Source organism: Malaya genurostris, chromosome 1 (genome assembly GCF_030247185.1).
Source record: "Malaya genurostris strain Urasoe2022 chromosome 1, Malgen_1.1, whole genome shotgun sequence".
Classification (NCBI taxonomy): domain Eukaryota; kingdom Metazoa; phylum Arthropoda; class Insecta; order Diptera; family Culicidae; genus Malaya; species Malaya genurostris.
This window is the reverse complement of record NC_080570.1, coordinates 139,871,715-139,889,154: the sequence shown is the minus strand read 5'-3', so window position 1 is coordinate 139,889,154 and position 17,440 is coordinate 139,871,715. Positions and strand designations below refer to the sequence as shown.

General features: G+C 39.6%; 1 protein-coding gene across 15 annotated transcripts in view; it reads right to left on the bottom strand.

Moving 5' to 3' along the window:
* LOC131425934 (protein lap4) overlaps positions 1-17,440 on the bottom strand; it is a 134,229-nt gene that overhangs the window by 54,744 nt on the left and 62,045 nt on the right. The window contains exon 1 of one of the 15 annotated variants that reach the window (XM_058588255.1): positions 4,445-5,589. The exons of the other annotated variants lie outside the window; for them this stretch is intronic. Within the exon in view, the coding sequence (XP_058444238.1) occupies positions 4,445-4,751 (307 nt within the window). The 5' untranslated portion in view covers positions 4,752-5,589. Of the gene's footprint in view, positions 1-4,444; positions 5,590-17,440 lie in introns of those variants that run through there. 15 annotated transcript variants of the gene reach the window in all.

Below are 17,440 nucleotides of genomic sequence, written 5' to 3'. Positions count from 1 at the left end.
GGCTGAGCGTTGTCGTGATGAAAAATCATGGATTCGTGCCCTCATATTCTGACCGTTTTTCCTCAATGCTGGCTTCAAATGAATTAGTTGGATTCGAGTGCGGATAGTTTCGCTGAAAGCCGTGGCTAAGTTGGCCGTCTGTCTGCTGACGGTGATTCGGAGGTGACGTCCACTTGCATGAAGAAATTACGAACAATTGAGTTTAATCCAGACATTAGAGTGAGTCTGTGCAGACTTCTTTGCAGCCGATTTAGCTGCATTAGTTTTCGAAATTCCCTTGTTGTATATATTGGGAGAGTTCTCTCTTCACGAGAGCCCAGTTAGATTAGATTCGCCTCTTTCGCGTAGCCCGTAGAGACAAGAAGCCAAAACAGACTAAACTAGCGAGGGAGCGTCACAATTGCTTTTTGCACTTGCTCTTTTTTCGACGCTAACTTCGATCTAAAAGCTTGTAGTGTCACCAAAAATTGATTTAATACAATGGGCAGTAAGGTGCCAATATTTTGGGTTCATCTCTAATTTCGTAAAGCGGTTGTGCATAAAAGTTTGAGCATCTCAAAAAAAGTCCCAATGCAAAACTTGAGCTAAATCGGATATGGGTAAGCGGATTTTGAACATTTTTTATCTTGATAAATCATCATCCGTTTTTGATCGCGAATATCTTATCGTGATTGTTGTATCTAAAGAATCAACATAATTTTTGCTACATGCCATCGGAAATATGATCACAATTTTATGATAAAATTTTCAGTTTTGTGACATAGTCTCAAATAATTCAAAATTAAACTTTTCTGAAATGTTTGGTATAAACGAATATCAAAGAGGATAATTCATAAGGCGCGTTTGCCTTTCTCGTATTTTTAAAGCTCATAGCTCAGTGATCTGTGAAAGGATTTATATAATCTAACTACCAATAGAATCGAAATTTTTCAACTTAAACGTGTATAGCAAAAGCATTGAAGTATTTCAATAGTACACTAACGAAAAACCTGTCTCATTTGACCCATGTCAACACCAGCCAATCAGAACGCGTTCTGAGGAAGAGAACAAAATATCTGCTGCTGTACAACAATTCGTTCAAGGAAAATGTTCCGAACAGTGTTTAATATCGTAGTGAGTTCCACAATTTAGTCCTTCTGAATGGCAGGAATGAATCCCGTACAACAACCTGATAGTCTCTTTCAATGAAATGCAAATCCGAAATGAAATAATCGACATTAATATTCTGTATGCGGCTATTTTTATAGCCGTTGATATTCGGAAGTGTTAAGGCTCATGTCAGTTGTTTTCGTATTCACGACATCCAGTTATGTCTCTGACATTACCCACCCGCCTTTTTTATACCAAATGTCTCGGAATTGCATGCAACGTCGTGGTTTAGTGTCATCTCGAAAAAAACATTTGGAGCTAAATTTGTCAGAATTACCTCCAGATCTAGCGTCATTTCAAAAAAAAAAATTGATAAAAATTGACTGTGGGACTTTTTAGAAATTTTGAGAATCTAAATTTGTTTTTATGTCAGTCTCATAAACGATTTCTTTAAAAAAAATTTTTCGGGATAAAATTAGATCTGGCAAAAAAAAAACGATTTCGGAAATTTCATGTACCTCTCCCTATGGTGATATTTTAAGACGAAAAATCAACTTACCCATATCCAATTTAGCTCAAATTGTGCATAGAAACTTTTTTGAGGTGCTTAAACTTTTGTGCACTACCGCTTCACGAAATTAGAGGAGAACCCCAACAAAATTGGCACCCTAATGGACAGAGTTTCAGAGATAAGTTATTCCAGTTATATACGTATTTTGGGGTGTCCAGATTTTGTTGCGAACAAGTCAAAATAATTTTGCAACAAGCCACGCTCGTCCATATGTTGCACAACCGGTAAACCGATACTTTGAGATGCTCAAATGGGAATCCCTACCCCACTCGCCATATAGTCAAAACATTGCTCCGTCCGATTATTATTCGTTCCGGTCGATGCAGTGTGGCCTGACTGACCAGCACTTCTCCAGCATTGTGATGAAGACAAAAAAAATCGATCGATTCGTGGAACTTGAACTGCCAACAAGATAGGAAAAGTAGTGACTAGTGATGGACAATATTTTGAATATTGAATTTGTAACCGTTTTGTGTCAATTGATTTTTTAGACCTCTGATATATGGTTCAAAAATCGGTTCAGGCAGTGATTACATAGCCTTTCTTTAGGAGACACTTTGATTCACTATTATGTTTCACCTCATAAGTTCTTAGATGTCAATCATAGGCGTCGGTTTAACCTTTCTTCATATGGAAAAATGAAAAACAGTTAGAGAAATATGGGAGCGAATTTCTGACGTTTTCGGTATAAAATTACTGATGACACCTTCTGTAAAAGGCTGCAATCACAAGGAAATCACGAACCAATGAAATCATGAATCTGTTCTGTTATTGATAATCGTCAAATGGTATTACACTAAAAAAAAATATGAATTTTACATTTGACATATTGCTATAAACGATGCAATTCATAACTAGTTAAGTTGTCAAATGACGCCATATTCCATTCGTGCAGAATTTAACAGGCTCCGAGTGTAGTTTGTACTCGGTTACCAAGTGCCGCTGCCGTTTCTGTGGCTCAATCGATTAACTGGCGTGCTTTGTGATCTAATGTTTCTCGGTTCAAGTCACGCTGTTGCTATCGCACTTCTGTATTTTATATCACTCGATTTCAAAACCACGTAATTTTCCAATCACACAATTTTACATGTTCTTGAATAGAAGTTTGTGTGAAATACGACACTCCATTTATGTGCATCTTATAAGATGTAAAATCACAAGAGTTTTTCGAACTGTGAAGTAGGGATGTCCGATACCGAGTCGATACTTTGAGGTATCGATACTTTCTTTCAAGAATCGGGTACTTTTGGTAACGATATCACATCAGAGCGATACTTTTGGTCTTAGGTTTTACAGTATCGCAACAGATTAAAGTTAATTCTCATTTTTTTTTCAATTATAGAGGTATTGACCAGAAAAAATTTCTAAGCCTATGTGCGGGGTTAGGAATCAAGCGCGGGTAGGCTGCGTGAGATTTAACTATACCCGTCACGCTATACCCGTCCCGAATGGAACATTTTTATTCTTCGGCTTCGACGAAGTGCTAGGCTAGTGCATGGATTGGTTTGACGTGGACTAGCCGTCGTTGAAATTCGTTCTCGACAATCTCGCTTTGTCCCACAAGTGCACTGAAAGAAAGTGCAATAAGAGAAAACTGTGGGACGACGCAATATTGTCGAGAACGAATTTCAACGACGGCTAGTCCACGTCATACCAGTACATGCGGTGCTTCCGTTTCGTCCGTCCCCGGTCCCGTCGTAATTTTTTTCGGAATTGTTTCTATATCTTCGCGTTTCGACTTCGGCTCATCAGTGCTTAAATCAGTTCAAATTGAACTGTCATCTCGCGTCTAGCAGTTCAATTTAAACCGTTATCTTAGCACTGATGATTCGAAGGCGAAACGTGAATAAATAGAAACAAAATATGTGCTTTTGCACACACCCACAAAACCCCTCAATATTCAATAGGAATTGGCTTTTAGTGTAGTATCCGTGTATCGACATAATGGTTATGACATGAAAATGTTTGAGAAAATAAGTGAAATGTGAAATAATCATGGCAAGAAATATGTACTATACTGGTATACTGGTGGCACAACAAATTCATGGAAAAACCTTTCTAATCTTTCTATCATAAAATAACACCACAGTCGACAATTTTATTTTATTTCGAAATGATTACTGCGCAAGTATCAATTGATATTTGCAGGTATCGACAGGTACTTTATTGCCTTTGAATACCTTATATCGATACCCCAAAATTCGGTATCTCGATACCCTAGGTATCGATACTTTGCCTTCCGAGTACCATCCCTACTGTGAAGATTTATGCCATGAAAATAACTTTGAAATCTTTGAATTGTTTTCTAGAATTTCGTCCCAATTGGTCAATTCGCTCGACAAAACAGGAAGCAAGTAAACACAAATTTCAAACTCAATATATTTTCTGTGAACAGCTCTGTTCACCGACGGTACACAAACGATTTAGTTTCGATGCACCGGACAATTTTATCTTATCGCTTGATATTGCAATTCCCTGCTTCACGATATCCAAGCACCAACTCACCGTTGTACACCGAGTTCCCACACTCGCACCGCATCATTCCCTGAACACAAAACTTATATTTTCTTATCAAATTCACTTGACTCACCCTAAACATGCCTTCTCCTTACCTCAACCACACCACTTGTCGTGTGAATCAACTTCTTCTTCGAAATCAATATGTTGGTAACTTAATAAGCAAACAACAATCTGAACCCGACCGGGACTCATCGGGGGTATGATTCAATCTCACAACCACCATCCCCGTCACTCTCCCCGTCCAGTCCACAATCATCATCTTACCGCGGTATTGTTTTTCACTCCTTCCACCACCGAGTGCTCCTCCCTGTACGTTGGTTATTATCCGTATCCGACGCTTGTCATCCTTGGGTTTCTTTCGGCCTTTGGAGCCACTGTTGACGAGAATACTGTTCAAGCTGGAAGAATTGGTCGACACAACCGACGGTGTCGGTGAACGTACATTTCTTCCCAGTGAGTTGGTGGACGATTTGCGATTACCGCCTCCACCACCGCCAACGATCGATTCACCAGCGGAGGTCTTTCGCTTTCGGCGGTGTTCATCGTTCACTTTAAACTTGACGGAGAACATGACTGTGGCCCCGACTGACTACTGAAGTTGGTTCTGTATTTTCACTAGAGATACTGTCAACGTGATAATATAATTATTAATTCAGCGCGAAAACTATTCTTCGGGAACTAATTTTCTCCGCAGCCTGCGAAGACACAGTTTGCACAGAAAGGCGGTTCACCACACTGAAACCGTTTGTCGTCACAGTGCCTTGAGACGTCGGTAGAAACAGAAACAACAGTGGGTTCGGTTTATCGAGTTCAATATTGTTCGGAATAGGGGAAAAGTTTTCTTAATTAACCACTCGGAACAAATTCAGACGTTCGAAAATGTCTGTCACAGCGTTTTTTTTTTGACACGTCGAATTTAACGATTTTATCAGATCTGCAGCCCACTGTCCTAATCACCAGCCCTCAGTGGCAGACAGACTGTTAGCGAGACAAACAAAGACCACACTGTTTACATTCCTCACAAAGCAGCCTACTACTTTCCATCGGTACTGCTGACAGTCGTACGTCATCGATAATAATTCATGTTGACAGCAAACGAAAGAGCGTTGCGCGGTGGATCCTCACTAACAACTAAACCACAACTGCCAAGTGGGTATTTAAATATTTCTCAAAACCATCACCCGTCGAACAATTCAGCACTGGAAAGCAATGAAAAACCTTCGCCACTTGACACTTTCGAATGCTCTCGACTCTGGCACATAACTGAACAGCGAAAAATGCATGGAAACCACAACGGCTACGACGACGACGACATTGAAAAATTAAGGGTAGTTCACTTTAGCCACGTTCGTGTTCCCGAATCGGGCCAGGTACTTGTGGTTAACCCTTTCGTGGTTCTGATAGAAAAAAAAATGATAACACCTGACGATAACAACCGAATGAAGAACCGCGATAACAAATACTTTTGCACTGAACGAATCTCACAGAACAGCGTCCACCAATTTATGGAATCCCTGATAAGTGTGAGCAAATATCGGGACAGCGTTGCATGTGCGCGGTATCTCCCCTCCCCTTTTCCTTTCACCCCAACACTTTCAACACCCGCTAACTGAAGTACGCTTGCTTTGCCGATCTCCGATCTCCTGGCCAACGACACAGTGGCCACCGTTGTCCCAAGTCCGGATGAATGCTCTACTTTGTAATGTAATGGCCGACATCATGCACGGAAGAGTGGAGCGGCGAACGGCGATGCATTCCTGCTTGCGTCATTAATTCACACGTCTTTATCAAAGAACCCTTCGTCGCCCTACCGAGAAACTGGACCGCGACTGACTGGGGACCGTAATTCAACGGCCACCGTACGTACTTCCATCATATCACAGGCAAACGGGTACAGTACGTATCGGGTTGTTTTGTTGAATACATTAACAGACAAGTGTTGTTGTTGTTGTTGTTGTTGTGCACTTGACATGACTCTTCGGAACGGGGACTGTGGAGTGAAACGACTCAAATGATCAAAAATAAGTCCGAACTTTTCCAATTTTCTGAACGGTTAGACTTTGACTTGCCAACGCACGGCAGCAGGTCAAATTGACTAACCTGCTTCTAGTCACATTTAAATTAGGAACACTTACAGGTTTAGATAAGGGTTTCTACACGCTTAGAAAAATGAGTTGATATTCCGGGGTAAAAAATGACACATGTTCCAAGTATTCTGATGTATTTATGCAAGAGTTGATACATGTATTTTTAAGTGTAAGACTTAAAGTGATTCATGTTAAGGTGACCATGGAAGCGAGCCACAAATGGCAACCAAGAAACCGCCTACCCTCCCACTCCACCTGCCGCTATTTTGCCCTGCTCTTGATGTAAACAAACCATTAAACACATTTTTTCTACGCGTAGGGGTAAATATGTTGCGTAGAATTGCTACTGCAATTTGGTGACATAATCACTCATCGTATTGAAATATGTTTATGATAAACTATCAACTCTGAAGAATGATTTGTGCAAAACTTTTTCGGACCTTCATTAGAAGGTTTCTTCTTAGAATGTTATTATTTTTCACTCACCTCAAGATTTCCTCAAGATGCTGTTCATAGCTCTGTGACATAAGTAAGCTTTATGAAACACTTTTGAGTTGTTCTTCACTGGTGAACTTATCATCTGCTCTAAACATTTTATTATAAAACCTTTGAATAACTCACAGTTCTGGTTTTGAAAATTTTCCGAAAATCCACGATAAAAAGTTTGGCGGCCTGCTTTAGTATTGGTAATACCACCCTTTTATATTGGCAGTGATGCCATACATAATTAGAGAAAAAACTTTGAAATGCACTAAAAATGGCAATATTTTTAATTAGTCGCACATTGATATAGTTAAAATTACGGATCAAAACTACTTTCGTACGTCACCATCTAAAATTTCAATTTAAAAAAAAAAACGATAACATTTGCCTAATTTCCATTTCAAATACTGCTTCCCCTCCTAGTTATCCGCAACCATGTTGTCTTATTTACTGTCGCTATGGAATGCAAAAAATAAACAAACAGTTCAAGTATTGCAATCTTTTCGAAATGCCTCGTGCATATAAGAAGAAGAAAGCAGAGCTCATTCGCGAAAATCAATAGAAAAATAGATGGAATACGTTGATAGAGTTTGTTTTGGGTAGCGAGTATGTGCGGGACTCATCAGTTCAAACAGTGGAAGAACTGCCAGAAGTGCCGGTTCAAAACAATACCACGGAATTTAGAAACTGTACTTGATTCAATAATTTGGTATCAATAGGTAAAGTTCTAAAATATTTTCGTCAATATATGAAATTATATCTTCAAATTTGCATGATAAATCTTTTCAGAGCAAATAGCCGATTTATCATCAAGCCCTCTCGTCAAGTGCCACTTGACTGTTCTCTGCGTGAGGTTGCTTCCCTATCCGAAAACGATGATGTTGTCGACAAAATGGAAAATGTAGAATTTGTTGGTTTGTATTTTTTGAATATGTGAGTTTCATATTCAAAAATTAAAATTAATACAAAAAGCCATCGCAACAGAAATTGTTCTGATTTCGTGTGATGTTACTATACTTAATCCATCAATGTAACAGCTTCCCTTTTACTTTGTAATGTAAGAAAAATGCCAAGAACCAAACGAAGGCAAATAGTAAACTATCTTCTTTGGCACAATCATTATATTCTCATGATTGCAATTTGTTAACTCCAGAATGAGTATGAAGATGAGATAAATCCACTCTGTTCTGCTAGGTGATTTGAATAGTTTCAATGTTTACATTTTGTTCTTGCAACTGTATTCCTATCCACATACATTTGTGTTGTACGCATGTATTTGTGACGATTTTTAATGTTAAGATTACAACATGCTGTGCGTTTGGCTGTCAGCTTTCGTTTGTTTACTTGTTTGTGCGGTTGAAATTCTGCGTTTTCAAAATGTCGCGTATTGAAAAGGAATTGACTATGACTATGACTATGCGAAAATTGGCGAAGCGGTTTGGAATTCATCATGCCAGTGTTAAAACCATCATTAATAATTTTCATTTAGGGGTTAGCCTATGTTATGCACAGAAAGACCGAACTCAGCATTTTGGCGAAAAAATTAGTTGATTTTCTGATTTTAGTTAGTTATTTTTTGAGCCAACTAAAAAAATCTTACTTTTGCTAATTTAGATTTTTTAATTCTCATTCCCTTAATAATAATAAAATATTTGTTCAAATGGCTATTTTTTTAGTTAAATTCACCAATTAAACGTGGTGTCATTTCTTAGCTAAGGCACACTTCATTTCCATTCAACTAATTTTTTAGTTGAATTAGAGAAATAACACGTTGTTTTCAACCAACATATATGGTTGAATTGGCTTCTGCAATTTGCAGCTATATGGCGCACCGGAAAAATGTTAGCACCGTAATGACTACTAGCCACTAGATGGCACACTATTACCGAAAAAAATTTCAGTCGCGGTTGTCTTTTCTTTATTGGCAGGTATAAATACGATGTTGTATTGGAGAAAAAGACATAAACGAAACATAAATTTCTTTTTCAAATTTTTTCTTCTAAATCGCTGTTTTCTTCATTCGACTGCTCCACGTAAAAACATTATTATGCACAATCGTTTCAAATGCGCACAAATTCTGAATAAATACATATTCCACTAAGAGTTTACGTCATTTTTACCTATCGGTTTAGAAATTTATATATGGATATATCGTAACACATGCGAAAAACATCAAAACATTTTGCAAACAGTTTCAACAAGACTGTCCTTTTAAGCTTTTTAATGAATTGTTTTGCTTTGACACTTCTCATGAATTTTTGCCTAAAAACTTGTTAATAAAACCAATTTTATTTCTGTTTTCTTTGTGCTTTCCTTCAGCAATGATGGTGATAGATAAATAGAAGCAAATTTTCTGATTTCAATAACAAAATTAGTTGTCAACGAGAATTTCGTGTTGGATTGAAATATTGCTGGTTCGTGGCCAGGATATTCGCCAACTAAACACATTCTCTAAAAATAAGAGTTTTTTTCCAGCAAAGTAAATTCTCAATTTTAACTAATTTCATAGTTATTTTGGAAATTTTGCTATTAAAATCAACTAATTCAAAAACAGTAATACGAATTAGGCGCAGAGATAATTTCGGTAGTTCCGTGTGTTTGTGCTTAGGGCACATAACCGTTTTTACTGTTCTTTACGTTTCGTCTTAAACTCGTCAGTGCAGAGCAGTTCAAATTGACCTGCTTATTGCAAATTTAAACAGTTCAACTTGAACCGCTAATAAGTTTGGGGAACACTATTCTTTGGTTTTGATGGACGATGAGACTTATGTAAAGGAGGACTCAAAATCCCTTCCAGGTCCACAATACTTTACTATCGTTGTTGGGGAGGATGTGAGCGTTGCGGACAGGTTGATTCAAGTGGAGAAATTCGGTCGAAAGGTATCGGTATGGCATGCAATATGTTCCTGTGGTTTGAAGTCAACCATTTTTTACACTACCGGAACTATAAATGCAGAAATCTATCGATCTGAGTATCTCCAGAAGAGATTGCTGCCGTTATATAAGAAGCATAGTACACCTCCACTGTTTTGGTCGGATTTAACGTCGGCTCACTATGCCAAAACCACTCTCAATTGGCTTGCGGAAAAGGGTATAAATTTCGTTGAGAAAAATATCAATCCACCAAATTGCTTTGTCTCATCGAACGTTACTGGGCAATCGTGAAGAGGGTCTTCAAGAAGACTGGTAAGGCAGCTGAGAACATGCAGGAGTTCAAAAAAAAATTGGGCTCAAGTGTCCAAAAAATGCGATGCAACACTTGTCCGGAACTTGATGTAGAACGTTCGAAAATTCGTGAAGGAATAACTTAAATTTCATCCGGTTTTCATTATGCTCAAGTTTAACCTCGTACAAAAAAGGATCAATTTTTAGTTTGAATAAAATATCGTTTTTTATCATAATTTGAAAGAAAAAATTGTGGATAGCTTATTTTCGATACACTCCTTATTCGGATACATTCGAGAAACCGAAAGTATCAGAAATAATACATGTTCCGATCTGAGGATTTCCGGAGCTAACGGGTGTTTTTTAGGAGGATTGTTCCTTGAATAGGGATTACTCTATTGACCGTAAGTTGTTTTAACAGTGTAAAGTGACATCTCTACTCAGAATTGTTTGGCAAATCATTATGAATAAGTTAACTCCAGAACAACGCTTCTAAATCGTGAAAATTTATTTTCAAAATCAGTGTTCAAATAAAACGCATTTTTGTTTCAACGGACACGTCAACAATCAAAATTGCCGTATTTGGAGCAAAGATAATTCACACGCCGTTCAATAATCACCGATGCATCCCGATAAATGTACTGTTTGGTGCGGTCTCTGGGCTGGTGGAATCATCGGTCCTTATTTCTTTAAAAATGAAGTTGGAAGACGTGTTACCGCAAATGGAAATCGATACAGAACCATGATAAATGATTTTTTGTTTCCAAATCTGCAAGATATAGATGTGGACGAACTGTGGTTTCAACAGGGATGGTTCCACTAGTCATACTGCGGCCGAAACAATCGATTTATTGAAAGAACATTTCAACGATAACATTATTCCGAGAAATGGACCGGTGAATTGGTCTCCGTGTTCGTGTAATTTTACGTCACTCGATTGTTTTGGTGGGGATACATAGTCATTGCTGAAATACGCTCTCAAATGCTTGAAAAAGTGGTCGAAAATTGAACATCCAGAATTACCTTTGTGGAAAATAGTCATGGTGGCCATATGTCCGAAATCATATTCAAATGTTAAATGCCAAGAAATTATCTACCAATTAAAAACCTAATTTGGCTACTTTATAATTTGGCATGTGTTTGATTTAAATTTCAAATCGGCAAGCTCTTGAAAGAACAGTTTTGAAGACTGCCAGAAAGTATGGACGCACTTTGATTTCGCTGTAACAAGTGTTAGATATTCAAATTTTATTCGATATACTGATAATATTAGACTACAACAACAGAATATTATTCTCAACATTTGCTACTTAGCCATTGTAGACTAGCTGGCGCACCTTCTTGCGAACGTTCCTCATTAAATTCTGTACAGACTTCTTGGCGTCAAGTTTTGACACTTTTTTTCAATCTTTTCCGAACTGTTGAATGGTTTCGGCTGCCGAGACATGTTTACTAAGATGTGCCTTCGTTAATGCCCAAAATTCCTCAATTGGTCGAAGTTGTGGGCAATTTGGTGGATTCATGTCTTTTGGGACGAAAGTGACATTTTTGGTAGTATACCATTCTACCGTTGATTTCGGGTAGTGGCAAGAAGCAAGATCTCGCCAGAAGACAACAGGATCCTTGTGGCTTCGAATCATGGGTAGAAGTCGTTTTTGTAAACATTCCTTGATGTATATTTCGCTGTTCATTAAAGCAGTGGTGATGAAGAGTTTCGAAATCTTACCGCAGCTACAAATTGCTTGCCAGTCCATAGCTTTCTTACCAAATTTTTCGACTTCAATCGATGTCTCGGACTGGTTTAACACTTGCCCTTCTCGCACCGTATAATATTGTGGTCCCGGCCAGGATTTGTAATCGAGTTTCACGTAGGTTTTGTCGTTCATGATTATGCAGTTCAAATTTCCAGCAAGAATCGTATTGTACAGCTTTTGAACCCTTCGGCCTGATCGATGCTTCTTGTTTCGGACTACGTTTTAGTTGTTTCTGCTTCTTATAGGTTCGAAGATTCAAACGTTCTTTAGCACGAAGAACATTTGACTTCGAAGTACCCACTTTTTTGACCACGTCGCGAACCGAAACCTCCTTCTTTTGCTCGAACGCCTTCAGTATACGTTTATCCAACTGAGGGTTTGCAGGATCTTTTCTTCGACCCTTTTTCTGTTTATCCTTAAAGGTGTTATCCTCACCGAACTTCCTGATTGCATTTCGCACGGCTTTTTCACTTACTCCTTCCATTTTTGCTATCTTTCTCAGTGACAGTCCGCGTTCTGTGCATCATTTGTACACAATTTTTCGACGTTGTTCTTCTGAAAGTCCACGCATTTCGAAACAAACTAATGAAAACGAATAAACAACCGCACAAGTGGTTAGAGAAGAGTGTAAACAACAGGACGCAGCCATAAAAATTGACAGAAACCAGCGGTTTTTTGTTGTGTCCATACTTTCTGGGACAGTCTTTAGAATATATCAATTTTTCATTCTCAGTAACAATTCGATGTAAAAATCCTTTCTTAGTTGCCTTGCAAGTGAACAATTGCCTTTCAATGTCTCTCGGTTTCAGTTCATGCCAAGCTTTTGAATCATTTCCATGAACTTTAATCGTACAGAAACTGCTTGTTGAGTCACTTCCAATGTTTCTGCAAGCTCCTGTTGCTTTTGACTCGGATCTTCATCGAGTAATGCCTCCAACTGTTTGTCTTCGAATTTTGTTGGTTATCCAGAACGAGGTCTGGCTTCAACGCTGATACCTCCATTCTTGAAACGTCGAAACCATTTCCTATATGATTTATCAGTTGGAGGATTACTGTCATAAACATTCATAAGCATTTGATGCGCTTCGGCTGCATTTTTTTTCCAATCAAAACAGAAAATATAGAACTTCAGGTTTAAAAAAACTGAAGGTAATATGAATTGAATATTAATGGCAGACGTCTAACCTCTTGAAACTATCGATATCAGCTGTTACTGTTGAATATTTATAACAGCCAGAAAACGGACGAACCGAGCTATTTTGTATTCCAAATACAAAAAAAAAACCTATGATCTGGTCAGATATTTGTGGCTGCGAACAAAAACTCTAGTTTTCGTGACCAATAATACTTTATATGAATGTACGGGGTCCGTTATCTAACTTTTTTGTTTAGACTAGCGGTTATTTCGACATTGGTAACCTTAATGTCACTTCTGATTTGACAGAAGCTTAGTTTTATCCTTCCGCTGAACTAAAACGGTTGTGTATACGCTTGAGGAACGCGTGAAAATAGTGCAGTTTTACTTTAAAAATCAGCTTGAAGAAGACGCCGATTTTTGCCAAAAAATCATCTTCTCGAATGAGGCACATTTTTATCTCGGTGAGTATGTTAATAAGCAAAATTGTCGCATGTGGGGGACAGGAAACCCGAACGTTATCATGGAGAAGCCGATGCATCCTCAGAGAGTGACGGTTTGGTGCGGATTTTGGTCTGGCGGCATCATTGGGCCATTTTTCTTCGAAAATGAGGCAGGAGCCGCCGCCACGGTCAATGGCGAGCCATGATTAGCGATTGGTTCTCCCCGTAATTTGAAGAGGAAGACTTGGACTCCATTCGGTTCCAACAAGACGGCGCTCCGTGCCACACAGCCAGTGCTGTAAAACTTCATTCAATTCAATTGAAACCGAATGTGGAACACATTGACGATCTCTCGAATGCAGTAAACTTCACTCTCTGACACACACAATGTTTGCTGACGGCCCGAACGGGCAGCATTCAGTCATCAATCGTTTCTCTTCAATCGAGGCTCAGTTTAACCACCGTCAGTTGATCTCTTGAAGTAACAAAATATCTCTTTCAATAGTGTGAGAGCGGCCTTCAAATGAGGTTCATGTAAACATTCCAATTGGTTCAAGATAATAGATGAAAGACAAACCAGATTGCTGAAATATCAATCACAGAATACACATAAATTAATTGTTTCCTCCTTCAGTTTTCATTTTTAATACTTTACTCCATTTATAATTCTATTCGTTCGAATTCGCTTACTACCAAGAGCGAAGGCAATGAAGAAGTTACACTACTCCGCACTTGAAACTGAGCAAGCAAAACTTCAAATGACTATCAACGATTATTCAACTGACGATGAATTCCGGGAGCTTCACTTGAAAATGGCAGCAAAAGTCAAATGAATTAGTAGGGATATGCTGATGGTCAGCGGCCATAAATTTCGTTTTCATCTTATATTATTCGATTGAAAATGAAATTTTACCGCACTGCACACAGCCAACGCTACGATCGATCTTCTGGGCACAGTCTTCGAAGATCGAATTATCAGTCGAAATTCGGATGTCGTTTGGCCGCCTCGGAGCTGTGATTTGACGCCGTTAGACTATTATCTTTGGGGGGGCTGTCAAAGATAAGTGTTATGTGGACAAGCCAGAGACAATTCAAGCCTTGAAGGACAACATTCGTGCAGCCATGGCTGTACTGCAAGGCCAGCCGAGGCAGCCATTTGAATGAAATTATATTCCACAATTAACCGGAAGGATTGTGCTTTAATATGAAAAAATAAGTTTTGAAATCGGATGAACCGTTTGTGTTTTATTGCATGTTAAAAAAAAGTTACATGGCGGACCCTGTAGAAGTAAGAGTGTTTGACCTAATTCTTGAGTTGTTTAAGGTTATCTTATACTGTTAAAAATTTTGATCATACATTGTTGATCATTTTTCTGATGAGAACGAATGACGTTTGCTGCGTTCACGATTAGGTTTTCTACCTATTCTTCCACAGAATGAATTTTGAAAAAGCGTCCCCTGATTTCGCGTCGAAAATAGTCTACATTGATCGCATAGCATAGATATAGCTTTTCTGTTAAATACAGCAGAAAGCTTTCATTCCGGTTTGACGACGGTGACAACCCTAAGGGAGCTCCATCCTGATGGAATTTCCAGACACGTCCGACAAACCCAATTTGAATTCGCTTTACTCTATTCTCGTTGCCCCAACCTTAGGCAATTCTTCAGCAACGAACGCAAATGTAATGTCACGTCATCATTCTCAGTGCCGCTAGAAATGACTTCACCACCGTCCATATATACGTGTGCATTTATGCTCCCCGATTCGGAACATTCGTCAGCAAACTGTTACACAAATTCAAACAGACACTATTGGCTATCGTTGATGAGGGAACAATTACAGTGTTTCAGCGTAATGTTAACACTCGTTTAACTCAAACCTGGGGGTGTTTAGTAGTTCGTGTTGAAGTATAATTACTACTGCTCTACTCTACTCGATCCGCAGTGGCAACACCGCCCCGATCCGCCCTACCAACCAACCAACCAAATGCATATGTTGAAATTGTTAAATGATTGCGTTATGGATTCCACCGATTACATGTGCTGTGCATATGCAAGCAAAGTCCGATTCTGCTGATACGGAAAGTTTGCGAAATTGTTTCCATTCTGATTCACGCTAGAAGTTAGTCTCTCCACTAAACTAAGGCTCCAGGCAGCATGGCAAACAACATAAACGTTTTAATTATCAGTGCTGATAAAAGATACACGGGTCAGGTTGAAAATATTTGTACGGTTTTTTTTATCTAGCCCAAAAACTGCCATCCCAAGCAGCAGTCGAATTCGGCAGTTTCTGTTATCATTCGACCAAACAAATAGTAACCAGCTTTAATGGCTTTCGGCTCTCCCTTTTCTTCCGTACGTACGTAAATATGTACACCTTCATGCAGTCCCCATTCCCGAAGTGATGCTCTATTTTGATACGCTAGGCTTCGGAACGATGTCGGTAATTTCAGGTGATATTTATTCCCTTCATTTTCACGTTCTATGCCACGGTGCGAACGAACAAATAACAGCACACCACCAAACCAAACGCTCTCCATAATGAAACCCAAATCTCCCTCCGTAACAAAGTACCACCAAATTGGGTAGGCTTGAATGGTTTTCGAACGTGTCTCTGTGTGTGTGTGTGCGGGATTGTCTCGATGGGTAATTGTCCGCCTTGATAAGTGCGACATTTTGGGTAGTCGGAAAATATATAGGCCACATCATGCTGCCTCTGCTCTGTCCCCTGGAGGTCGCCCGACAGTCTGCAACTAATTCCAATTTGGGTGTAGGTCAACCTCTCGTGACCTCCGCCTTGATGATCTGATCACCGGCGAACGCAGTGCCCCGAAATCGGGTAATTGAAAGAGGGCCGAATAGCGATGCATTGTGCGTGCTGTGTGGTGAAATCAGATAAATTCACCTCAATTCGCATCGCACTGCTTCTAATTGGTAGATAATTTGTAATCGCATACCGTAGGCAAGCTCCGACTGCCATCCTACAAAATAGAAAAGATATGAAAAAACTGTATGCTGAGTACGTGTAGAATACCGCGAACACATTCTATGAGACACACACACACCGAGCCTCGGTACAGATAAAAATGCGATGACTAATGCTTCATCGGCAATTGCTCTTATGTAAATTACTTCCATAAACAACGGGGCCGATGGATTCGAAAGAAGAAGCGCTCTGGGCGTGCTGAAATAGTGGAAAATATTTTAAACTCACCGGTGGTGCCCCTCTCGTTTGCCTGTTCACCACCCCTCCCTACCTTCTGCCCACCGGCCTGTCACAGAATGCAACTGCTAGTCGACCCTGAGCTGGCTGATTCCCACAATAGCGCGCCTGGATTGTGGTAGACTTTCAACCATAACCCAGGTATACCGAATACCACCGTCGGTACGTCCGTAAGTACTGCTGCCTGGAGTCTCGGTTTTAGCTATCAGGAGGACGTGGTCGGGAATGAGACAGCCAGGCACAAACCAGAGCGTTTTACTTTGAAGTATCTGCTGGCATTACTGGTTTTTCTGTGTCGGGAGTAGAAGAAGCAAACAGGCAGGCAGGCAGACAGGCAGGAAGGATTGAATTTCTGGTTTTGTTTTGCTTTAATCCGTTATCCACTTTTAGTCCCCGTCGTCGTCGTCCCGAATGAGTGAGGGTGGATGGGTGCTTTAATGTTTCCTAATGTACGCAGCAAGTCACCTCAGGCTTCGGAGCTCTCGGAGCATCGGAGAGGAACTATACGGGGGCGAGTTGTGCTCTATCCCACCTCCCCCCGTCCAGCTATATCGTCTATTCTCTCTTTCGATGAAAGTTCTAACTTCCTGGAACAAGACTGGAGACTGACTACTACTGAACGGAATCGAGCCAACCGCAGTTTAGAGTGTGTATTGCCAATATCAATATCAACAAACGGATGACTGACTTCTGACTGCGTCTTAGTTTCCAACGTCTGAACGTGCGAGTGTTTCGCTTGTTGGAATTGTTTTATCAATATTTGAACAGGTTCCTACAACCCGTTCGATGCTTCCAGTAATTCAGTAATCGTTCTCGGGAGAAAAGTTGTCGCAGTTTGGCTAGCTTTAAATTTTGAATTACTTTAATTTTGCGGGTAAGACTTGTTTTCATCCTTTTCCTCGGGCAACAAATAGCCGGAGTTCTGTTAATATCCAACGTCGACACGATCCAATAAGCTTAGTTTTAGTGT